This window comes from Mastigoproctus giganteus, chromosome 12, assembly GCF_048544385.1.
Source record: "Mastigoproctus giganteus isolate SK-2022 chromosome 12, ASM4854438v1, whole genome shotgun sequence".
Lineage (NCBI taxonomy): Eukaryota > Metazoa > Arthropoda > Arachnida > Uropygi > Thelyphonidae > Mastigoproctus > Mastigoproctus giganteus.
In genome coordinates, this window is record NC_143586.1 from 73,074,359 (window position 1) to 73,101,917 (window position 27,559).

The 27,559-nt window shown below is 41.0% G+C and overlaps 1 protein-coding gene across 2 annotated transcripts in view; it reads left to right on the forward strand.

The window, feature by feature from the left end:
- The window catches only part of LOC150077190 (solute carrier organic anion transporter family member 74D-like), a 524,201-nt gene that overhangs the window by 383,056 nt on the left and 113,586 nt on the right, over nt 1-27,559 (forward strand). For both annotated transcript variants that reach the window (XM_090386204.1, XM_090386203.1), the window contains exon 8: nt 22,416-22,591. In XM_090386204.1, coding sequence (XP_090242330.1) covers nt 22,416-22,591 — 176 coding nt within the window. The remainder of the gene's footprint in view (nt 1-22,415; nt 22,592-27,559) is intronic.

Sequence of the window (27,559 nt, forward strand, 5' to 3'; positions counted from 1 at the left end):
AGCATCATCTCCAAAAATGGTGAAACGTCTCCAATCCGGGGACTTGTTAATAGAGACTTCTCTCCCAAGACACTCTGAACAACTACTGAAACTCACCACTCTAAGCGGAATTCCAATACAAGTCACTCCGCATAACACCCTGAATTCATCCAGAGGAGTGATTACTGAGTGGGATCTACTGAACGTGTCTGAAGAAGAAATAGTACAAGAACTAAAGTCACAAAATGTAACTCAAGCAAAAAGAATCATGATACGAAAAGATGGTACCTTAGTCCCAACACGTAACATAATTCTAACTTTCAATACACCGAATCTACCAGCATCAGTCAAAGCAGGTTACTTAAATTGCCGTGTTCGACCCTTTATCCCAAATCCCCTAAGATGCTACAAGTGCCAGAAATTTGGTCACTCCCAGACAGCATGCCGTGGCGTTTCAACATGTCCAAACTGTGGCTCCACAACTCATACCCAGTTAGAATGCAAAGCACAAACTCCACAGTGTCCTAATTGCAGGGGAAGCCATCCAGCATACTCTAAAGAATGTGACCTCTGGAAGATAGGCAAAAAAATTCAAAAATATAAGACTGAAAATAAAGTCTCCTATCAAGAAGCTAGGAAACAAATTAAACTAACCATGCCAAATAGCTCTTATGCCTCGATTATCCACTCTCACCAATCAGTAGCATGTCAGACGGAAGTGTCACTCTCTCCAGATAAATCGATTGCAGACTGGGCTCGATCAGTTCTATCGACCCAGCCTACATCAAAGCCAAACACAGTTGACCAAAGTATGAATACACCTATCACAGTTCCAACCCAAATCATAACCCAAGGTGGCCCCGAGTGCCAAGCGAGTGATCTAGCGATTTACAAAGCGAATTTGAAAGCGTTTTTCTAAAGAGAAGTTGATAAAGAGATTTCCAAAGGCTTTACTTTCAAAGTTATTTATTTTCTGGCTCTTTGTAAATAAAGAAGGAAGCCTCCTACAAGAAAGGAAAGACACCTTTCTTTTGTATATATAACTACTTTTCTAACTCACTAACCACTAACCTTTTATCGCTTGGTCACTGGTGGCACCGCTCCTGCCTCCACGTGGCGGGGCCGGTAACCTGGGGGATAAATCAACCCTCGGGGCTAAAAGGAGCAGTAATGGAAACGAATGAATTTCCACGTCTAGAGCCCAAGAGTGCTCAATATGACAATCGTGAACCCGACCATGACTTTTCTACCTCTAAGAGAATGAAAAAAGATGCAGGCAGACAGGAATCACCAGCTTTCCTGATTATCCATTCTCTGTCGGCACAGCCTGTTAGCAAGCTCTCCCCTTTCATCATCCAACGATGCCTTGAACATGCAGCATCATCTCCAAAAATGGTGAAACGTCTCCAATCCGGGGACTTGTTAATAGAGACTTCTCTCCCAAGACACTCTGAACAACTACTGAAACTCACCACTCTAAGCGGAATTCCAATACAAATCACTCCGCATAACACCCTGAATTCATCCAGAGGAGTGATTACTGAGTGGGATCTACTGAACGTGTCTGAAGAAGAAATAGTACAAGAACTAAAGTCACAAAATGTAACTCAAGCAAAAAGAATCATGATACGAAAAGATGGTACCTTAGTCCCAACACGTAACATAATTCTAACTTTCAATACACCGAATCTACCAGCATCAGTCAAAGCAGGTTACTTAAATTGCCGTGTTCGACCCTTTATCCCAAATCCCCTGAGATGCTACAAGTGCCAGAAATTTGGTCACTCCCAGACAGCATGCCGTGGCGTTTCAACATGTCCAAACTGTGGCTCCACAACTCATACCCAGTTAGAATGCAAAGCACAAACTCCACAGTGTCCTAATTGCAGGGGAAGCCATCCAGCATACTCTAAAGAATGTGACCTCTGGAAGATAGGCAAAAAAATTCAAAAATATAAGACTGAAAATAAAGTCTCCTATCAAGAAGCTAGGAAACAAATTAAACTAACCATGCCAAATAGCTCTTATGCCTCGATTATCCACTCTCACCAATCAGTAGCATGTCAGACGGAAGTGTCACTCTCTCCAGATAAATCGATTGCAGACTGGGCTCGATCAGTTCTATCGACCCAGCCTACATCAAAGCCAAACACAGTTGACCAAAGTATGAATACACCTATCACAGTTCCAACCCAAATCATAACCCAAGGTAAAGTAACAGAAAAACCTCAAAAATCAGATCCTGTCGAGGCTAATCAACCACCCTCAACAAGGATGGATACCGACGATACGACTACCCAAGACCTCCTTGAATTACATGCAGATGATGAAATGGAAGATAGCAATAATTCAACACGCCCCAATTTCCCCAGAAAAGAAAAACCTAAGCTGGATCGTCACAAACAACCCACTTATAAAAAGCAGTCAGATTCATCTCCCTCTTTCAAATCCAAATAATGGAACAGATCATCCAATGGAACTGTAGAGGCCTTCGCAGCAACATCGATGATGTCCATGAATTAATTCACCTATACCGACCTCTTGCAATGTGCTTGCAGGAAACGAATTTGACACCTCAGATCTCAATCAAAATCAAAAATTATACCTTGTTTAGACAAGACAGAGCTGACACTAACAGTGCTCACGGAGGAGTAGCAATACTCGTGGATTCAAGTATCCCCTCCAGACGCATCCATTTACAAACCTCCTTAGAAGCTGTTGCCACTCGCGTTGTAAATGGTATTACACTGACACTGGTTTCAATCTATCTTCCACCAAATCATCAATATACCATTCAAGAAATCGAAGATCTTGTCTTGCAGTTACCATCTCCCTTTTGTATCCTAGGAGACTTTAATGCCCACCATCCAATATGGGGTTCACCTATATCAGACAAACGAGGGAAGCTTATTGAAATGTTGATAGACAGGCAAAATTTAACTTTACTAAATACTGGCACTCCCACATATATCCATCTCCCTACAGGTACAACCTCTACAATAGACCTTACCATTTGTTCCCCAATCCTCTTTCCAAGTATAGAGTGGGTAACTCTAAGCGATCCTTATAGCAGTGATCACTATCCCATAATCTGCAAAATTCAAACATCCTGTTCCTTCCCAACAAAAAATCCAATGAAATGGAAATTTTCAAGAGCTGATTGGACAAAATACAGAACGCAAATATCATTTGACAACTACATTATTCAGTCCTGTTCCATCGACAGTGTTACTGAGCACATCACAAATGAAATTCTGTCAGCCGCATCCGCTACCATTCCTCAATATCAAGCAAGAAATAGACGAAAAACAAATTATTGGTGGAATGAGGACTGCAACCATGCGAAAAAAGAGAAAAACAAAGCCTGGAACCTTTTCCGCAAACACCCAACCACCCTCAATCTTATTAGTTATAAACGTCTTAGAGCAAAAGCTCGTTACATCAGACGTAAAGCGAAAAAAGAAAACTGGATTAAATTCGCCTCGTCAGTGAATAAAAATACTGATATTAGATTAATCTGGAGAAAAATAAAATGTTTAAACAGTAAATTTCCTCCTTTATCCACCCCACTACTGAACTGGAATGGACAGGAGCTTTCTACCCCTACAGAAATATCAAATGCACTGGGAACCACATTTTCTCAGCTGTCCTCTTCTATCGCCTATGATCAAACATTTCAAAAACTTAAAACAATTGCAGAGAAATCCAGACTAAATTTCACTGACAATTCCGCTTTACCTTATAACAAACCATTTACCATGCTTGAGCTGCAACAATCCCTTAACAACTCAAGAAACAGTGCTGCTGGCCCAGATGGGATATACTATGTAATGTTGCAAAATTTGGATCAGAGATCACTCTTATTACTGCTCATATTTTTCAATCGCATTTTTTCCGAACATACCTTCCCAAGTTCCTGGAGTCATTCTTATGTACTAGCAATTGCAAAGCCCGGCAAAGATCATTCTATTCCGCAAAATTACAGACCAATATCCCTTACCAGCTGTCTAAGCAAAACCCTAGAGAAAATGATACATCGCCGCCTCACTTGGTTCCTGGAGTCCCAAAACTTGATTAACAACAACCAATTTGGATTCCGGAAAAATCGATCTTCATTGGATCTCATGATCAAAACCGAGACAAACATTAGAAATGCTTTCGTCAAGAAGGAACATCTCGTAATGGTCTGTCTTGATGTTGAGAAAGCCTTCGACACTACTTGGCGATTCGGCCTCTTAAAAGATCTGCATTCTCTTGGCCTGAGAGGTAATTTATCATACTTTATCAAAAATTTTCTACATCAGAGATCCTTTCAAGTCCGTTACCGGGGAACCCTCTCTAAGATCTTTACCCAAGAAGAAGGAATTCCGCAAGGGTCGGTTCTCAGTGCCACTTTATTTACAATGAGAATGAACCACATAATTGAACTCATTCCGAAAACTGTAGATTCCTACCTCTTTGCAGATGATCTCTCAATATCCTGTCATTCTCAAAACATGCATTACATTGAACGCCAGCTACAAATATCAGTTAATCGCATCGTGACATGGATGACAGAAAATGGTTATAGACTGTCCAGCCAGAAATCTGCTGCCATACACTTCTGTAACAGACGAAATATGCATCCTGAGCCCGAGCTCCACTTGAATAACCAACCTCTTCCCATAACTAATTGTATTCGTCTACTAGGATTATTTTTCGACAACAAGTTAAACTTCCAAAAACACGTTGAATATCTCCGGACAAACTGTCAAAAGAAACTGAACATACTCAGAGTTTTATCAGCGACAGCATGGGGAGCAGATCGTAACACCCTGCTTCACCTATACAGAGCCATAATTAGATCACGCCTGGACTACGGGGCGCCTGTTTTTGATTCTGCTAGGGAGAGTGTTTTATCTCGGCTCAACCCTATCCAACATTCAGCTCTTAGATCAGCATTAGGTGCATTCAGAACATCTCCAGTGCAAAGTTTATATATCGAAGCCCATGAACCTCCTCTAAATATCAGGAGAAAGATGTTGCTGTTAAACTATGCAATCAAGATCCAAAGCCAGGTAACCCATCCTAATTGGTCAATACTTCATGATCCGCTGTATATGACCCTGTATAGAAACAAAACACAGACAGTTCGGCCTGCTGGTATTAGGCTAAAACATCTAACAGAAGATTGGGATATACACTTCGATAAAATCTTGCAAGATCCTATAGATCCTGACCCACCATGGTCTGACATCACGCCATGTTGTGACAAGTACTTCCACCAGTGGGGTAAACACTCTCTATCAGACTTTACCATCCAACAGCTGCACACTGAGCATGGTCAACATTATCCTGACTTCGCTAAAATATATACAGATGGGTCGAAATCCGAGAGTGGATCGGGTGCAGCAGTGGTACTCCCTGATAAAATAGTTTCTCAATCTCTTCCGACAGAGTGTAGTAGCTACACAACTGAATTATTTGCCATAAAGCTTGCATTAGAAAATGTCTTCCATATGTCAATTCAAAAGAGCATAATTTACACAGACTCGCAAGTTTCCGTATTAGCATTGCAAAACAATTCCCCACCTACTCATCCGATATTAAAGCTCATCAAAACACAGTTGATACGACTTAGAGAGCATCAGCAAAAGGTTATCTTCTGCTGGATTCCAGGCCATACCGGAATACCAGGGAATGAAATTGCAGATGATGCTGCCAAAAATCCATCCAGCCCAGCCCCAACAAATTCGCTAGTACCTGTCACAGATTATAAAATGAATATACAAAGAATATGTAAAGATCAATGGACTCTTCAGTGGCAAACACAATTCCAAAATAAACTATTCCAACTAAAACCCTTACCAAAATTATGGGCTTCTAGCTCTATAGCAAACAGACAAGAAGAAGTAATTCTAGCCAGAGCCAGAATTGGACATACTCATTTAACCCATCTGTTTCTTTTGTCAGGAAATGATCCTCCCCAGTGTAATCATTGTCATACACCACTCACAGTCAAACACATACTTCTGGACTGTACTCTATATAATAATGCTCGACTAATGTCTTTCAATTCTCTGTCAAATTTAAAGGAACCTTTGTCACTTCACCATATCATAGGCGAAAATTCAAATCTTGCAGAATTCTTCTCCTTTCTAAAACGAATAAGATTGTATAACCGTATTTAACTGCTTATAAATCAACAAACACAGACTGTATGCATCACTTCCATAAGTGCAATATGGCCTAAGTAGCCATTGCACTTTAAACCCCAACAACAACAACAACAACATAACCCAAGGTAAAGTAACAGAAAAACCTCAAAAATCAGATCCTGTCGAGGTTAATCAACCACCCTCAACAAGGATGGATACCGACGATACGACTACCCAAGACCTCCTTGAATTACATGCAGATGATGAAATGGAAGATAGCAATAATTCAACACGCCCCAATTTCCCCAGAAAAGAAAAACCTAAGCTGGATCGTCACAAACAACCCACTTATAAAAAGCAGTCAGATTCATCTCCTTCTTTCAAATCCAAATAATGGAACAGATCATCCAATGGAACTGTAGAGGCCTTCGCAGCAACATCGATGATATCCATGAATTAATTCACCTATACCGACCTCTTGCAATGTGCTTGCAGGAAACGAATTTGACACCTCAGATCTCAATCAAAATCAAAAATTATACCTTGTTTAGACAAGACAGAGCTGACACTAACAGTGCTCACGGAGGAGTAGCAATACTCGTGGATTCAAGTATCCCCTCCAGACGCATCCATTTACAAACCTCCTTAGAAGCTGTTGCCACTCGCGTTGTAAATGGTATTACACTGACACTGGTTTCAATCTATCTTCCACCAAATCATCAATATACCATTCAAGAAATCGAAGATCTTGTCTTGCAGTTACCATCTCCCTTTTGTATCCTAGGAGACTTTAATGCCCACCATCCAATATGGGGTTCACCTATATCAGACAAACGAGGGAAGCTTATTGAAATGTTGATAGACAGGCAAAATTTAACTTTACTAAATACTGGCACTCCCACATATATCCATCTCCCTACAGGTACAACCTCTACAATAGACCTTACCATTTGTTCCCCAATCCTCTTTCCAAGTATAGAGTGGGTAACTCTAAGCGATCCTTATAGCAGTGATCACTATCCCATAATCTGCAAAATTCAAACATCCTGTTCCTTCCCAACAGAAAATCCAATGAAATGGAAATTTTCAAGAGCTGATTGGACAAAATACAGAACGCAAATATCATTTGACAACTACATTATTCAGTCCTGTTCCATCGACAGTGTTACTGAGCACATCACAAATGAAATTCTGTCAGCCGCATCCGCTACCATTCCTCAATATCAAGCAAGAAATAGACGAAAAACAAATTATTGGTGGAATGAGGACTGCAACCATGCGAAAAAAGAGAAAAACAAAGCCTGGAACCTTTTCCGCAAACACCCAACCACCCTCAATCTTATTAGTTATAAACGTCTTAGAGCAAAAGCTCGTTACATCAGACGTAAAGCGAAAAAAGAAAACTGGATTAAATTCGCCTCGTCAGTGAATAAAAATACTGATATTAGATTAATCTGGAGAAAAATAAAACGTTTAAACAGTAAATTTCCTCCTTTATCCACCCCACTACTGAACTGGAATGGACAGGAGCTTTCTACCCCTACAGAAATATCAAATGCACTGGGAACCACATTTTCTCAGCTGTCCTCTTCTATCGCCTATGATCAAACATTTCAAAAACTTAAAACAATTGCAGAGAAATCCAGACTAAATTTCACTGACAATTCCGCTTTACCTTATAACAAACCATTTACCATGCTTGAGCTGCAACAATCCCTTAACAACTCAAGAAACAGTGCTGCTGGCCCAGATGGGATATACTATGTAATGTTGCAAAATTTGGATCAGAGATCACTCTCATTACTGCTCATATTTTTCAATCGCATTTTTTCCGAACATACCTTCCCAAGTTCCTGGAGTCATTCTTATGTACTAGCAATTGCAAAGCCCGGTAAAGATCATTCTGTTCCGCAAAATTACAGACCAATATCCCTTACCAGCTGTCTAAGCAAAACCCTAGAGAAAATGATACATCGCCGTCTCACTTGGTTCCTGGAGTCCCAAAACTTGATTAACAACAACCAATTTGGATTCCGGAAAAATCGATCTTCATTGGATCTCATGATCAAAACCGAGACAAACATTAGAAATGCTTTCGTCAAGAAGGAACATCTCGTAATGGTCTGTCTTGATGTCGAGAAAGCCTTCGACACTACTTGGCGATTCGGCCTCTTAAAAGATCTGCATTCTCTTGGCCTGAGAGGTAATTTATCATACTTTATCAAAAATTTTCTACATCAGAGATCCTTTCAAGTCCGTTACCGGGGAACCCTCTCTAAGATCTTTACCCAAGAAGAAGGAATTTCGCAAGGGTCGGTTCTCAGTGCCACTTTATTTACAATGAGAATGAACCACATAATTGAACTCATTCCGAAAACTGTAGATTCCTACCTCTTTGCAGATGATCTCTCAATATCCTGTCATTCTCAAAACATGCATTACATTGAACGCCAGCTACAAATATCAGTTAATCGCATCGTGACATGGATGACAGAAAATGGTTATAGACTGTCCAGCCAGAAATCTGCTGCCATACACTTCTGTAACAGACGAAATATGCATCCTGAGCCCGAGCTCCACTTGAATAACCAACCTCTTCCCATAACTAATTGTATTCGTCTACTAGGATTATTTTTCGACAACAAGTTAAACTTCCAAAAACACGTTGAATATCTCCGGACAAACTGTCAAAAGAAACTGAACATACTCAGAGTTTTATCAGCGACAGCATGGGGAGCAGATCGTAACACCCTGCTTCACCTATACAGAGCCATAATTAGATCACGCCTGGACTACGGGGCGCCTGTTTTTGATTCTGCTAGGGAGAGTGTTTTATCTCGGCTCAACCCTATCCAACATTCAGCTCTTAGATCAGCATTAGGTGCATTCAGAACATCTCCAGTGCAAAGTTTATATATCGAAGCCCATGAACCTCCTCTAAATATCAGGAGAAAGATGTTGCTGTTAAACTATGCAATCAAGATCCAAAGCCAGGTAACCCATCCTAATTGGTCAATACTTCATGATCCGCTGTATATGACCCTGTATAGAAACAAAACACAGACAGTTCGGCCTGCTGGTATTAGGCTAAAACATCTAACAGAAGATTGGGATATACACTTCGATAAAATCTTGCAAGATCCTATAGATCCTGACCCTCCATGGTCTGACATCACGCCATGTTGTGACAAGTACTTCCACCAGTGGGGTAAACACTCTCTATCAGACTTTACCATCCAACAGCTGCACACTGAGCATGGTCAACATTATCCTGACTTCGCTAAAATATATACAGATGGGTCGAAATCCGAGAGTGGATCGGGTGCAGCAGTGGTACTCCCTGATAAAATAGTTTCTCAATCTCTTCCGACAGAGTGTAGTAGCTACACAACTGAATTATTTGCCATAAAGCTTGCATTAGAAAATGTCTTCCATATGTCAATTCAAAAGAGCATAATTTACACAGACTCGCAAGGTTCCGTATTAGCATTGCAAAACAATTCCCCACCTACTCATCCGATATTAAAGCTCATCAAAACACAGTTGATACGACTTAGAGAGCATCAGCAAAAGGTTATCTTCTGCTGGATTCCAGGCCATACCGGAATACCAGGGAATGAAATTGCAGATGATGCTGCCAAAAATCCATCCAGCCCAGCCCCAACAAATTCGCTAGTACCTGTCACAGATTATAAAATGAATATACAAAGAATATGTAAAGATCAATGGACTCTTCAGTGGCAAACACAATTCCAAAATAAACTATTCCAACTAAAACCCTTACCAAAATTATGGGCTTCTAGCTCTATAGCAAACAGACAAGAAGAAGTAATTCTAGCCAGAGCCAGAATTGGACATACTCATTTAACCCATCTGTTTCTTTTGTCAGGAAATGATCCTCCCCAGTGTAATCATTGTCATACACCACTCACAGTCAAACACATACTTCTGGACTGTACTCTATATAATAATGCTCGACTAATGTCTTTCAATTCTCTGTCAAATTTAAAGGAACCTTTGTCACTTCACCATATCATAGGCGAAAATTCAAATCTTGCAGAATTCTTCTCCTTTCTAAAACGAATAAGATTGTATAACCGTATTTAACTGCTTATAAATCAACAAACACAGACTGTATGCATCACTTCCATAAGTGCAATATGGCCTAAGTAGCCATTGCACTTTAAACCCCAACAACAACAACAACCTACACCTCGGTTCCTGATAATTCACTCAACTAGTGAGAAGCCTATAGGAAAAATGTCACCCTTCTTTATCCAGAAGGGTTTGGAAGGGTTGGCAGGCTCTCCTAAGTCTGTCAAACGGCTTCGTTCTGGTGACATACTTGTAGAAACCAGAAGTGATATACACTCAGAACAGCTCCTCCGTGCTACATCTATCGGGGGAATGCCTGTCACCATAACCCCCCACAAGACACTGAACTCATCCCGTGGTGTTATCGCGGAATGGGATCTGATGGATGTAACTGAAGAGGAAATCTGTTCAGAGTTAGAACCCCAGGGAGTGACAGCTGCTAACCGTATATCCATGCGTAGGGATGGAAAATTAGTTTCCACTAGAAATATCATCTTAACATTCAATTCACCAACTATTCCTCATGAAATTAAAGCTGGCTATATTAACTGCCCAGTGCGTCCGTATATCCCAAATCCGTTACGGTGCTTTAAGTGCCAGAAATACGGACATTCACAGATGGCTTGTCGTGGAACCCTTGTATGCGCTCGGTGTGGCGCAAAGGACCACGAAACAACTTCATGCTCAGCTGCAAAACCAACCTGCATTAACTGCCAACAAGAACACCCGGCCTACTCAAGGGCATGCCAGAGGTGGAAACAAGAAAAAGAAATTCAGCGACTTAAGGCAGAGTTGAACATATCTTATCAAGAGGCAAGGAAAACGGTGAAACCTATAAATATAAATAAACCAACCTACGCTCAGAAGGTAGCTGGGAGTTGTTCCATCGGAACTCAGACCGAAATGACCATACCACCAAAGGAGTCATTCACTCCTATTGCTCGCTACCTGTTAAGTTCAATAAAACCTGCACAAAAAGACCAATCAGCTGCCACTCCAATATCTGTACCTCCTAGTGCCCCACCAATTAGAAAATCAGTTTCTGGAGAAAAGAATAAGAAATCTGACGTACATCCTAGTTCTCAGGAAAAAATGGATGTTGAGGAGAAGGAGGTACAGGACGAAGCAGTCTTGGAACTCTTTACTGAGGAGGATATGGACACGGGGCAGCGTCCATACTTCCCCAGGAAGGATAAATCTAGGACTGACAAAAATAAGTCCTCAGCACCTCGGAAGCCGCCTGAAGGAAACACCAAGTCAAAATAATGGCTAAATTCCTACAATGGAATTGTCGTGGATTTCGGAGAAATGCAGAAGACATCAAGGCACTCCTGCAAAAGCACAAACCATCTTGCTTTTGTATACAGGAGACTTACCTAAGGGCAAATGATGACCCCAGGATGCACAACGTTACTATCATTCGCAAGGATAGAACTGGGGATGGCCCCGCTCATGGAGGAGTCGCAATCCTTGTGGGCAACCATACCCCTTTTCAGCATCTGCAACTTACTACCAACATAGAGGCAGTAGCAATTCGAATAACAGTGGGGTTTTTACTAACCGTTTGCTCTATATATCTGCCACCTGGTACTGACATCTGCCAGAAAGACCTTGATGATCTCGTAATGCAGTTGCCTTCCCCTTTCTTACTTCTTGGGGACTTTAATGAACATAACACCCTGTGGGGTAGTGCTAGCATTAATAGAAGGGGACGAGTCATAGAGCGTATGCTTATTGACAATGACCTCTGCCTTCTTAATGTGGGAACAAACACCTTTTTCCACATGCCTACCCGTACGTTTTCTGCCATTGATCTTTCTATCGGCTCGCCTTCTCTTCTCTCGTCACTTACCTGGGAGGTAGAAGGGAACCTGTATGGAAGTGATCACTTCCCCGTGATAACCACCTTAATTACTGGGAGACCTTGTCTTCCTGTCAGGTTACCGCGGTGGAAGTTTGATCAAGCTGACTGGAATGCCTTTCAGCACCTGGCAAAATTTGACAACTCTGCAGTCAGTCAGGAGCCTATCAATGATGCAGTTACGTACATAACAGACAATATTGTCCATGCAGCTGCAACTGCAATTCCAAAAACATCCACCCGGTTTCCTCCCTTTCCAAAGCCATGGTGGAATTCAGAATGCACAGCAGCTAAAAAGGCTCAAAACAAGGCTTGGGGGATATTTCGAAGATATCCTACCACAGTCAACCTATTAGCCTTTAAACGTGCCCGAGCCAAAGCACGCTACATCCGCCGTCAGAGTCAAAGGGAATCGTGGATCCGTTTCACATCATCCATTACCCAGACGACCAGTATTAAGGTGGTCTGGGAAAAAATCCGGAAAATGAAGGGAAAATACACAGCACACCCCTCATCGGTCCTTGAATATAATGGATGTACTATTGCAGACTCTACTGCAATAGCCAATGCTCTTGGGGAAACTTTTTCTAACATCTCTGCAACGTCATCTTACTCCCCAGAGTTTCTGGTCCTAAAGCACAGCATTGAAAATCATGCCCTTAAATTCACATCGAAGGGTTCCCACCCATACAATGGGCCATTTAATATCAATGAGCTGAAAACAGCACTCGCCCGTACAAAGGCTACGGCTGCTGGACTAGACAACATCCATTATGAAATGATCAAACATCTTTCACCAGAATCCATGGACCATGTGCTCTTCCTATACAACAGAATCTTCCTTGAAGAGCATTTTCCGGATACCTGGCGCAAGGCAACTATTCTTGCTTTTGCTAAGCCAGGAAAGGATCCTATATGTCCAAAAAACTATCGTCCCATTGCTCTGACCAGCTGTCTGTGCAAAATATTGGAGAGAATGGTCAATGCCCGTCTCTTATGGTATTTAGAATCGAACGACCTTCTCTCCCGCTTTCAGTGCGGCTTCCGAAGAAACAGGTCCACACTGGACCACTTAATTAGACTGGAAACATCTATCCGAGATGCTTTCCTAAAAAGAGAACACTTGGTGTCCATCTTCTTTGACTTGGAAAAAGCGTACGACACAACTTGGAGATTTGGTATTTTAAAAGACCTTTACAACCTCGGTCTAAGAGGCCACCTTCCAATTTTTATTAAAAATTTTTTATCCTGCCGTTATTTCCAAGTTCGTGTAGGATCCTCCCTTTCACGGCCATTCTGCCAAGAGGAGGGGGTACCACAAGGATCTGTCTTAAGTGTCACGCTTTTTGCCATTAAAATAAATTCTATTTCTGAACAACTTCCTCCAACTATAAACAGTGCACTCTACGTCGATGACTTCAGCATATTCTCTCAATCATGCAATATGAGGGTTATTGAGAGACAACTGCAACAAGCTATTGACCGTCTTAACTCCTGGGCCACGGCCAATGGTTTCAGGTTCTCGCCGGAGAAGACCGTTTGCGTACATTTTTGTCGCAAACGTAACCTCCACCCCGAACCTGAATTACGACTTGGACAAAGCACCATTCCAGTTGTATCAGAGGTGAAATTCCTGGGACTCATTTTTGACAAAAAGCTGACATTTGTCCAACACATTCGTCAGCTTCGCACAAAGTGCACGAGAGTGCTTAACATCCTCCGCTCTCTCTCTTCTACCTCTTGGGGTGCAGACCGATGCACTCTCCTACGTCTGTACCGTGCACTTGTACGCTCAAAACTAGACTATGGGTCTCAGGTATATGCATCTGCCAGAAATAGCGCTGTTCGTTGGCTTGACCCCGTCCATCATCAAGCCATCCGCATTGCTACCGGTGCGTTTAGAACTTCGCCTGTCCAAAGTCTGTATGCCGAAGCAAATGAACCATCTTTGTCACTTCGGCGAATGCAGTTGTCTCTGCAATATGCCTTCAAGCTGAAGTCCCTGCTGGACCATCCCACGTGGACATCCGTTTTCGAGCCACGATGGCAAAATCTTTATAACACACGACGCACTGCCAATCGGCCATTCGGCATTCGTGTTCAAGAGCTACTCAATGAGCTTAACATCTCGGTAGACAGGGTTGCTCGATCACCAAAGGAGCCCCTTCCACCCTGGCATGCACAAACACCAGCATGTGACTTCTCGCTCAAACTTGCGACGAAGTCTAATACTCCGCCTTCTGTCTACCTTCAGCTCTATTCACAACACCGTGCAGAACATTCTGACTTCTTGCCAGTTTTCACAGACGGCTCGAAGTCAGAATCGTATGTGGGATCTGCTGCTGTCTTTCCAAATAATACCATATCACAGCAGATACCCCATGACTGCAGCATTTACACTGCAGAGCTGCATGCCATAGAGTTAGCTCTGGATCACATAAGAAAACACCGTTACCGACGGTGTATTATATATGCCGACTCAATGAGTGCACTACAGGCTTTATCAGCGATGTCACACACCAATCATCCAACCCTGTCCCGAATCCAGCAGATAATATACAGCCTCGATGCAAGTGGATTCGATATCCGCTTCTGTTGGATCCCCAGTCACATCGGGATTAGAGGAAATGATTTGGCTGACACTGCAGCCAAATCGACAGCCCTGATGGATAATCTTGACCTGTTAGTCCCCTATACAGACTACAGGCAAGTGATTCGCAGTAACCTGCAATCTCAGTGGCAAGATTCGTGGCATCGCCTGGTTACTACAAACAAACTATGTCGAATTAAGCCTGTGATCCCTCCTTGGCGGTCCAGCTTACGCAGGGATCGCAAAGAGGAAGTTGTTCTTGCTCGGCTCCGCATAGGACACTGTCATTTGACACACTCCTTTTTGCTGAGGGCTGATGACCCTCCTATGTGTGAGCAATGCGACACCGTTTTAACCGTCGAACACATTTTATGTGATTGTTCCAGTTTTATAAATGCTCGTTTTACTGCTTTTACCCATCTGACTGAGCCGTATACACTCAGTCAGATTTTAAATGACAACGACAATGTGTCAGCAGTTTTTAAATTTTTAAAGTCGATCAATTTGTATACACTCGTATGAAATATACAATTTGCTTTTGTCATTGAACTGATTTTCTGACTGTATGCACCTTTAGACGAAATAACATTTTTACAAATTACCAGTCCTACCTTTTTATATTTTAACTTTTTCCTGGCGCACTATAACCCTGCTGTTTTTGCGCCAAAAAAAAAACAAAATCAAATCAAATCAATCCAAAATCTATGGATTATCTGCTCTTTCTATATAACAGAATCTTTATTGAAGGGCAGTTTCCGGATTCCTGGCGCAAGGCAATCGTTCTTGCCTTTTCTAAGCCAGGAAAGGATCCGAAATTCACTACCAATTATCGTCCTATTGCTCTGACTAGCTGTCTGAACACCACGAGTTAAACTCTAATTACAGCAAGGGTCCCTCCCAATACTCTGGTCAATTTCAGAACACCATACGCGAGGATCAATGGATCCACTATTCAGATGTGTTTCTCGTTAGCATAATAATAACTCATTCCTAGTCCTTGTTGTTTTCCATTTCAGATAAACAAAAAAAAAAAAAGAAAGAAAAAAAAAAGCCAAATCTAACGTGATGGGAATTAAAAACAAGAATACTTTCTGTAGCCAGACTGTTATGCAACAAATTTGTGTATTGTAAAATAAAACATATTGCTCTCTGACAACAGTCAGAGTACGCACACAAAAAAAAATGTAAAATGAATTTATTTTACAACACTGGAATAAAATCAGACTGTGATTTATATTTGACTCTGGTTTTGCTGAATATTTCACAATTATCTTTTATTTACTAATATTTCTATAAGTGTGGCATCAGTCTAAAGTCTAAACAATACTCCGGCAGGCAGTCACTAGGTTGATAAGAATTTGTTACATTACATTTTTAAAAAATTTGCTCATTTATTAATGAAATTCGTTAATTGTCTTGAGAAATGAATGTCTGCCAAATTTCACGGTGCCCCTTTCAAGCTCAACCCCAATGCAGCTGAATTAGCATAGTTATTCCACTGGGTTTGTGTTGCATTCCAGCTCCAAATCAATAAATAAAATATAAATTTTACTTACATAAATAGCACAATTATTCAAATAAAAACACAACATTACAAAACAACTTTATAGCGATGCGTACTACACTCGGCGGGTTTGCTTGGCCGTACACCGGGTTTCTGATGAAAGTAATTAATTTTCATACATGTATACCCCGCCTTATGTCTGGCTCATACATGTGTGAAAATTAATTACTTCTGATATTTCAAGGGATGTGTAAAGACTGGCCTTGAGATAATCACCCTAGATAATGGCCAAAATTTCTAGACCTCTGTAAATTATACAGACTTCCCTTTTCACATATTATGAATTGGAAAAAAAAAAAAAAAAAAGAGAGATATAATAATAAAAAATAAAACATTATTTTTTTTTCAGTGTCCTTTGTACTCATTGATAAAATGCTAATCATTTTTTCTAAACATGTAAGAAAAATCATTGTTTCGGATTTCACAGGAGTTAACGTGCAATTTAAATACATTTTAAAATCAAATTCTTTAACTTTAAAGAAAAAAACTTTTTCCTTGTCTTTTTTTCTTTTCATTCATCTCTTTTTTTTTTTTTTTTTCATTATCCTTTTTTCGTGGCCCCGGGTGCCAAGCGTATTTCGAGGCCAAGCGATATCTCTGAGATTATAAAGTGCTCTTCAAAGGCGATTAAAGTTATTTTTAAGTTTATACATTTATCTAAAGCCTTATTTTTTTAAAACCGTTCTACACTTGAAAAGCCACAAGTTAGAACAGAGAAAGAAAAGCCACCTTTCTTTTTATTCATTTTTCTAGGTCACTAATCAACTAACACTTTAACCGCTTGGCCTCCTAGCGGCACTGCTCCTGCCTCCCCGTGGCGGGGCCGGAAATCTTGGCAAGTAAGTCCACTTGCCAAGGGCTAAAAGGAGCAATCATAGATAACACAGACCATAAGGATATTGAGAACGATAATCCAAAGAGACAAAAGACTGATCGGATGGAGCAACCTTGCCCGTCGTTCTTAATCATCCACTCCCTTACTAGTCAGCCCATAAATAAATTGTCTCCGTTTGTAATACAAAAACATCTGGAGGGTATTGCAGGATCTCCCAAGACGGTGAAGAGACTGCAATCAGGAGACTTACTAGTAGAAACCACCAACCACAGACATTCCGAGAAGCTGTTACAACTTACAAGCTTTGCTGGCATTCCAGTTAAAATATCTCCTCACACAACCCTAAATTCATCCAAGGGTGTGATATCCAGTTGGGACTTACTGAATGTCACCAATGAAGAAATAACCCAAGAACTGCAGGGACAGAATGTAATTGAAGCAAAAAGAATAATGACTAAAAAAGATAATCAACTGACACCTACAAGAAATATTATTCTCACCTTCAATACACCCAACTTACCCTCCTCTGTAAAAGCAGGTTATTTACTTTGCCGCATCCGACCTTACATTCCAAACCCTTTAAGGTGTTACAAATGCCAAAAGTATGGCCACTCACAAACTGTATGCAGAGGAGTTCCTGTCTGCCCTAATTGTGGATCCCCAGATCACATACAAAGTAACTGTACAGCTACAAAAATGACCTGCCCAAATTGCAAAGGTGACCATCCTGCATATTCAAAGACATGTGAAAAGTGGAAAACGGAGAAAAAAATAGTAAAATACAAGGTTGAGAACAAAGAAAGTTACCCAGAAGCGAGAAAATTAGTCGCTCCTACTATAACCAAAAATATGACCTATTCCAATGCTGTAAAAAAATTTCAGACAGTCTCCACTCAAACTGATGTAACAGTTCCCACTAACAAATCAATTTCTGACTGGGCTAGAAATGTTCTTTCTAAGCAACAATCCAAGTTCTCTGACCAGGCAAATAATACTCCTCTGACAATACCAGTGGCATCTCCTGCTCCAGTCATAGATACCATATCTCATAGTTTAAACACAAATGTAGTAAAAAATTTTCAAGATACAACCATGGACACAGATGGAACATCCATACAGGAAGATCCCCTTCTAGAACTCCATGCAGAAGAAGAAATGGACACAGGTCGGCCAGTTTTCTCCAAAAAAGATAAATCTAAATTAGAACGTCATAAGCCAGTAACCTTCAAAAAGCAGTCAGATACATCTCCAACAATTAAACACAAATAATGCCTTGTATTTTACAATGGAATTGCAGAGGCTTTCGTTGCAACACAGATGATATCTGTGATCTAATTAACCGATATTCTCCAGTTGCCCTTTGTCTTCAGGAAACTTACCTAACCTCGCAAATTTCTCCTTCAATAAAAAACTATTGTCTTTATCGAAGAGATCGTAATACAGCAAATGCTGCCCATGGTGGTGTAGCAATCTTAATAAATTCAAAGATCCCAACTAAACATATTCCACTTCAAACTGAAATAGAAGCTGTTGCTGTTCATATAACTCTCCATATTTCAATAACACTGGTCTCAATATACCTACCACCAAACCATACTTACTGTTTAAAAGATCTTGAAGATCTCCTCATACAGATACCTCTACCTCTCTGTATATTAGGGGATTTTAATGGACACCACCCCTTATCGGGCGGTCCTAAACTAGACACACGTGGTCGACTCGTTGAAAGCTTTCTAGAGTCACAAAACCTCACCTTACTCAATACTGGTGCGCACACTCACGTACAACTCCCAACTGGACACACCTCAGCAATAGATTTCTCAATTTGTTCTCCAATACTCCTCCCAACCATAGAGTGGTATGTTTTAAATGATCCTATGGGCAGTGACCACCTTCCAATCATATGCAATTTTTTAATATCACAGTCTCCTTCAAACAAACTCCGCAGGAAATGGAAATTTGTTCGTGCAAACTGGGCAAAATTTCGATCATCAATCTCTCTTGACGAGGAAAAAATTCAGCTCCAGAATATTGACAATGTAACAGATTACATCACATCACATCACATCTCCTAAAAGTAGCCAAAGACACAATACCATTATCAAATCCCCCTGGTCGCAAGCATTATAATTACTGGTGGAATGACGAATGCACAAAAGCAAAGAAAGCAAAAATCAAAGCCTGGAATTTATTTCGGCAATGTCCAACCACAAGCAATCTCATTAATTATAAGAAGCTGAGAGCAAAAGCACGATTTGTACAAAGGTAAGCCAAGAAAGAATCCTGGACCCGTTTTGCATCGACCTTTAACAGAAACACTGATCCGAAAACTATATGGAAAAAAATTAGACAGTTATCTGGTAAGTTTCCTACTATACCTTCTCCAATCCTCTCCTGGAAAGGGTAAGATCTATCTAGTTCCTTAGATATTGCTAATGCTTTGGGCAATACTTTTGCTGAAATATCAGCGGCATCAGCATATTCTACGTCATTCCAACAAATTAAAAAAACTAGAGAAAAGTATGCCATAAAATTTCAAACCGCACGTACTCTTCCATATAACAAACCTCTGCAGCACTCTGAACTTCTGCATGCCATTAGAACAGCCCACAATGGTGCTGCCGGTCCAGATGGGATTTATTATGTCATGCTTCAACATCTCGATGACAAAGATTTAAGCCTGCTTCTGATTTTTTACAATCGTATATTTTTAGAAAATGTTTTTCCAACTTCTTGGCATCACTCTACTGTTTTGGCATTCCTAAAACCTGGGAAAGATCCAACAAACCCCTATAGCTATAGACCGATCTCTCTCTCAAGCTGTCTGAGCAAAATCCTTGAAAAAATTGTCCACAGAAGACTCGTATGGATCATTGAGTCACAACATCTAATGAGCCATAGCCAATATGGCTTTCGTAAAAATAGGTCATGCTTAGATCTTATGGTCAAGGCTGAATTCGCCATTCGAAATGCCTTTGTTAAACGTGAACATCTTGTAATGGTTTCAATAGATATCGAGAAGGCTTTTGACACTACCTGGCGGCATGGCATACTTAGTGATCTTTACTCTCTTGGTCTACGAGGCAACCTTCCTATATTTGTTCAGAACTTCCTACGTACTAGATCGTTTCAAGTTCAGTACCAACATGCCCTCTCTAAAACATTTATACAGGAAGAAGGAGTACCACAGGGATCAGTACTGAGTGCCACTTTGTTTGCTCTTAGAATAGATTCTATCACCAATCAGCTTCCAAATACAGTTGAGACCTACCTTTATGCAGATGATCTTTCCATCTCCTGCCATTCCCAAAACATGAGGTCTATTGAACGACAGCTCCAGATATCACTTAATAACATACAACAGTGGGCCAGCCTCAATGGCTATCGACTCTCGCAGCAGAAAACATTTGCCATCCATTTTTGTAGACAGCGCAAACTTCATCCGGTTCCTGAACTTCAAATTTATAATGTCTCCATCCCGGTCACTAATAGCATCAGATTTCTAGGATTAACACTTGATAATAAGTTAAACTTTATAGACCACATAAAAAATGTACGTACTTCCTGTCTAAAAAAGTTAAATATACTCAGAGCTTTATCCTCCCAAACATGGGGCGCAGATCGTACATCTCTGCTTCGGCTATATCGGGCTTTAATCAGATCCCGTCTTGATTACGGAGCTCCCATCTATGATTCAGCCAGATTGAGTGCATTGCGCTGGCTTGATCCAATTCAACACAGTGCCTTGAGACTTTCACTCGGTGCTTTCAGAACATCACCAGCACAGTCTCTACATTGATGACTATGAACCCCCACTAACTTTACGTAGGAAGACACTGTTATTGAAGTATGCTGTCAAGATACAAAGCTGTGCCATGCATCCGACTCAGTCATACCTGTTCAATCCACCATTAGAAAACCTTTTCAGAAATAAACCAAGCATAGTAAAGCCAGCTGGTCTTCGCCTTCTTGATCTGATGCAAATTTGGAATGTTTCCATCCTTTCCGTACAACAGGTAACAACTTGTACTCAACCACCATGGGTTCCACCTCCTATACCGACCTGTGACACTTACCTCTCTTAATGGGGAAAGAACATTTTACAAACATCAAATATCAAACAGCTTCACGAAGCTCACACTCAAAGATACTTTAGCTTTTTTCCAATTTATACAGATGGCTCTAAATCTAATTCAAACGTCGGAGCGGCTGCAGTGTTTCCAAATACCGTTATTTCAGCATCCTTGCCATCTGAATTCAGTATCTTCTCAGCTGAATTATATGCAATCAAACTAGCTTTACAGAATCTCTCTTCTGACTGTGCTTTAAAATCTGTTATTTACACTGATTCCCTCAGCTCAATATTGGCTTTATGTAACCCCTTAGATAAATTACACCCTGTTCTAGATGAAATAAAAAGCATATTACTACAAATTGAAGAACGCAATGAACTGGTCACCTTCTGCTGGATTCCAGCTCATTCTGGCATTTTGGGCAACGAACTGGCTGATAAAGCTGCAAAAAATCCAACTAGCTTCGACTTAACTGATATCCCTGTTCCGCCATCAGACTATGCATTAACCATTCAGGCTGCATGCCTGTCAAAATGGACAGCAATATGGCACTCTCAAATTAATAATAAACTCTTTCAATTTAAACATGATCCAAAAATTTGGCGCTCCAGTGTCCGCACATCAAGACGAGAAGAGGTAGTCCTTTCAAGGGTAAGAATAGGCCATACTTATCTGACCCACCTTTATTTACTCACAGGGTACGATCCGCCACAGTGTCCACTTTGTAATATAAATCTGAGTATTAAACACATTCTCATTGACTGCCCTTACTATGAACAAGACAGAACTTCAACCCTGCTATCACTGGTTAATCTTCGTAGACCAATAACTTTAGAGAATGTCATTGGAGATGATGCAGATATTTCCGAATTTTTCAACTTCATAAAGCAAACAGGACTTTTTAATCAATTCTGAATTTATGAAACTTTTTCATCTCTTTTTATAATAAATGAATAGGCGCATTATGGCCAAAGTAGCTTATGCGCCATCAAACCTCCATATCAACAACCTTTTTTCGTTTAATTTTATTTTGCTGCCACATGCAAAGCCCAATTGGGCCCAATCAGCTTAAGCCGGCCCTACTGACACAGGGTGTACTTAAGAAGTTCGTACAGATACCCACACGTCTATATGGATGTTTCTATTCTGCTGTTTGGTTTTTACAATTTTCTATCTATTCAAAACATTGGTAATTTCAAAAATTTTGTTTGCATATTACTCCTTTTTATTCAAATAGTATAATTGTTAGAAACTGTTTGTTAAATAGTTTCATTATTTCAGATTTTTGCAAACTGCACATGTATTCATGATATCTATGGAAAGTTTATCATCTCAGACTCGGAAATGAATTACTGTTCATCAGACTGCATGATGTTTGTGCCATACCTCATTGTTCTCAGCATTAGTAAGATGTTTTCATCAACAGTAAGGGTTGGAAATGCTCTAATTACGATGAGGTATGTATGCTTTAAAGCTTTATAATAGTAAAAATTATTGACATAATATCTGTCAATTATATTTACTGTTACTGAATTCCACTGGGAACAGATAATGTTACAGTAGATTCTTTAGTTAGCATTACGATTAGCAAAGGCATATAATGCAAGAAAGCAAGATTATACAGCATTAGCCAAAAAAATCATTTCACCCATACATTTGCTCCAAACGTTTGTCCACTTCTTCCTTGAATTTATTTACGCTATCAACTTCCACAACTATAGATGAAAGTTTGATCTAGAAATCAACTACCAACTGGCTAAAGGCAAATTTCCACACACCTATTCTACAACTGTGTTTCCTTGATTTAAGTTTATGCCTCCTTAGGTTTTGTAATCTGAGCAAGAGGAAGAACCCTATTGGCATTGAGCCTGCTCAAACCATTCAGATCCTTATACACCTCAATCAAATCACCTCACAGGTACCTAATCTCCAGATGCTGCAATTTGCAGAACTTAAGCATTTCTAGTAAGAGCATCCCTTAATTCACTCGCCAATCTTGTTGCTGTTCTCTGTCCCCTCGAAGCGGGCACCTGTACGTTGTGAGGGGACCTCCCAGTGATTCTGCTGGTTTTTCAGATTAGCATCACTGGGATCTAATGCCCATACCTTGGTTCCAGGGTTACATCGTTAGAATCCGGCGTGTGAAGCCATGCGCCCCGACCCGTGGAATTCAGAAAAGGGGGATCCTGCTGGTTGAGGGGCCCAGCCTTGATACACCACTTTGGCCCCTGCTTCGACAAGACGGGTGGTCCCGGACCGGCCCGACTGGCATCAATCGGAGGGTGGTTCTTACTGCTAGGATCAACTGCGTTCCAATTAGTCTCCCTCCCTTTGGTCCTGGCCCCCGGGTGCCAAGCGTTCCGTGGCCAAGCGATTTCAGTGCGTTCGTTAAAACAATCCTCCTAAAGAGCTTTTGCCAGATATAGATTCTTTTTCGTTCTAAGTACCGTTTTCCTCATTTTCTATTAGAGTAGCTCTTTCGCACTACAAGTAGTAGGCAAAGGCCCAGAAAGGAAAGTCACCTTTCTGTTTCTTTTTCTTATCTCACTAACACAACTAACAGCCGCTTGGTAACCTCGTGGCACTGCTCCTGCCTCCCCGTGGCGGGGCCGGAAACCCGGAAGGAAAAGTTATCCTTCCGGGGCCAAAAGGAGCAATTATGGAAACCGAAAATTTTCCACCTCTCAAGACTGTAAATCCTATTTCTTTGGATTTGCAACAAACTGACTCTGACTATCAAACACGGAAGAGGATGAAAACAGATGTACCTCAAATGGAATATCCATCTTTCCTCATACTGCATTCCCTAACGAATCAGTCTTTGGGTACTTTGTCTCCTTTTTATATACAGAAATGTCTAGAAAGTGTAACCGGATCACCAAAAATGGTAAGAAGACTGAAGTCTGGCGACCTATTAGTCGAAACCACCAATCGTAAACATTCTGAGTCCCTTCTGAAACTTACATCTTTTGGTGGAGTTCCTGCTAAAGTATCTCCTCATGCTACCCTGAATAGCTCCAAAGGAGTAATTTCCGAATGGGATCTGTTGAACGCCAAAGAGGAGGAAATTGTTCAAGAACTCCAAGACCAGAAAGTTACTGAAGCAAGACGAATAATGGTGAAGAAAGATGGAGAATTTGTTCCTACTCGTAGCATCATTCTCACTTTTTCTACACCAAACTTTCCTTCATCAGTCCCCTCGACGTGGGCACCTGTACGTGGTGAGGGGACCTCCCAGTGACGCTGCTGGACTTCCAGACTAGCATCACTGGGATCTAACGCCCATACCTTGGTTCCAGGGTTACATCATTGGAATCCGGCGTGTGCAGCCGTGCGCCGCGACCCATGGAATGCGGAAAGGGGGATCCTGGTGGTTGAGGGGCCCAGCCTTAATACACCACTTTGGCCCCTGCTTCGACAAGATGGGTGGTCCCGGACCGGCTCGACTGGAATCAATCGGCGGGTGGTTTTATACTGCTAGGGTCAACTGTGTTCCAATAAGTCTCCCTCCCTTTGGTCCTGGGACGGGATAAAGACTTATTGGTAACGTGGGTATGGTGTTCTAAGCGAACTCGGCGTCCCATTCGTGTACGCAGTACCTGCTAGTTCACGAGTGGGCATCCCCTCGTAGGGCTCCGTGGTGGGTGAGGTACTTAGGCATCAGACACTTTTTCTTTATTCTATGAGTAATTTAAATCCTTCTTCTGGGGCCCCTACCTAATCGATCAGATGAGAGTGAGAGCAATTCTGCAAAAAGAGCCAGAACTGAGGATAAAACACCATCTATAACACTGCTTTTCCTCATTCTCCATTCTACCGGAGAGCAGTCAATTGGGACGATGTTACCCTTCTTTATCCAGAAAGGATTAGAAGGGCTGGCAGGATCACCAAAATCTGTAAAACGGCTGCGTTCTGGCGATCTCTTAATTGAAGCTTCAAGTACAAAGCAAGCAGAAAGAATCCTGAATGCGACATCCATAGGGGGAATACCGATCAGTGTAACACCCCACAGAACTTTGAACTCTTCACGAGGAGTCATGGCCCCGGGTGCCAAGCGATTGTGATCGAGCGTTTTCTCTGTGCATAAAGTGTGATTATCCAAAAGCGATTTGAGTTATGTTAAGTTCCTGCCCTTCAAATTTATTTATTTAAAATCTGCTACTGTTACAAAAGTACTTGTACAGAGCAAGAAAGAAAAGTTACCTTTCTTTATTTTTCATATTTCTTGTACTAACACTTACTACTTTACGCTTGGTCACTTACCACGGTGGAAGATTGATCAGGCTGACTGGTCTGCCTTCCAAAATCAGGCAAATTTTGATCTCAGCACCGTCAGTCAGGAGCCGATCAATGATGCAGTAAAGTACATCACAGAAATTATCGTCCAAGCAGCTGCGAATGCTATTCCAAAAACATCTGCCCGGTTTCCACCATTTCCCAAACCTTGGTGGAATTCCCAATGCACAGTAGCAAAAAAGGCTCAAAACAAAGCGTGGGGGATATTCCGCCGATATCCTACCACGAACAACCTTATAGCGTTTAAACGTGCACGAGCTAAAGCACGCTACATCCGCCGTCAGAATCAAAGGGAATCGTGGATCCGTTTTACATCATCTATTACCCAGTCTACCAACTAGGTAGACTGGGTAATAGATGATGTAAAATGGATCATCTTTTTATGATATTTTATGATATTTATATGATATAATTTCAATTTAAATTATATCATATAAAGCCTGTAATTGAACCGTGGTAGTCTAGTCTGCGCAGAAATCGTAAGGAGGAAGTTGTTCTTGCCCGGACCCGCATAGGACCTAGTCATCTGACACATTCTTTTTTGCTGAGGGCTGATGACCCTCCTATGTGTGAGTCTTGTGGCACAATTTTATCAATTAGACACCTTTTAATCGAATGTTCAGATTTTAGCAATATCCGTTTTACCGCTTTTAATTATTTGGCTGAGCCGTATACACTCAGTCAGATTTTATCTGACAATGACCATGTGTCTGCTATTTTTAGTTATTTTAAATCAATAAAGGTTTTTACTTGTATTTAATATTTACATGTTATTGTTATTTCCTTATTGATTTATCTCTTCTACATTTTATACCTTTGTTATTTTATATACTGACATGCTGGCCTAAGTAATTAGGTCAGTGAAAACTTAAATTTTTATATATGACCTTAATTTGGCGCATTATAGCCTTAGTAGCTAATGCGCCAATAAAACCAAACAAACAAACAAACGCTTGGTCACACCGGGCACTGCTCCTGCCTCCCCGTGGCGGGGCCGGAAATCTTGGCAGAAAAGCTAATCTGCCAAGGGCCAAAAGGAGCAAGCATGGACCAAAATACGTTTCCGCCTCTAGAGCCGACAAGCTCTCGGCCAGAGATAGACATTGACCATAACATGTCGCAACCCAAAAGGTTGAAAACCACTTCCTCAGCGACAATTTATCCTACATCACTTATAATGCACTCTCTTACAGATCAGCCTCTCAGTAAGTTCTCTCCGTTCCTTATCCAGAAACACCTGGAAAGTCTGGCAGGATCTCCTAAGACAGTCAAGAGGCTACAATCAGGCGACCTTCTATTGGAAACAGTGAATTGTAAACATTCAGAGAAACTGCTTAAACTTACAAGCTTTGCTGGAATTCCAGTAAAAGTTTCTCCCCATGCTACCCTAAATACATCTAAGGGTGTTATATCCAGCTGGGATCTATTGAATGTCACGGAGGAGGAGATAACACAAGAGCTTCAAGATCAAAATGTCATTGCTGTGAAAAGAATTATGGTGAAAAGAGAAAATATACTCACACCTACAAGGAATATTATTCTAACTTTTAACACGCCAAATCTACCACCATCGATAAAAGCAGGCTTCTTACTCTGCCGCATTAGACCATATATTCCTAACCCATTGAGATGTTTTAAGTGCCAGAAGTATGGCCACTCTCAAACGGCGTGCAGAGGAAACCAGGTTTGTCCTAATTGTGGGTCCGCTGACCACACCCAAAGTGACTGCTTGGCAAAAGAAATGACTTGTCCCAACTGTAAGGGAAACCATCCTGCCTACTCAAGGACATGTGACAAATGGAAAACTGAAAAGCAAATCGTTAAATATCAGATAGAAAATAAAGTGAGCTTTCAGGAAGCACAGAAATTAATTGCTCCCAGTATGAATAAACGTACGTACGCCAATATTATGCAAAAATATCAATCAGTAGCCACCCAAACCGATGTTACAGTCCCTTCTACCACCTCAATCTCTGACTGGGCTCGGACTGTTCTCTCTCAGCAACAGTCGAATGTTCCGAAACAGTTGAACCAGGCAAGTAATACTGCACTTACAGTACCAGCTACAACTCCTTCTCCTCCCCCAGTGATTTCTTCTATATCGAATAATCGTAACTCAAATTTAAAAA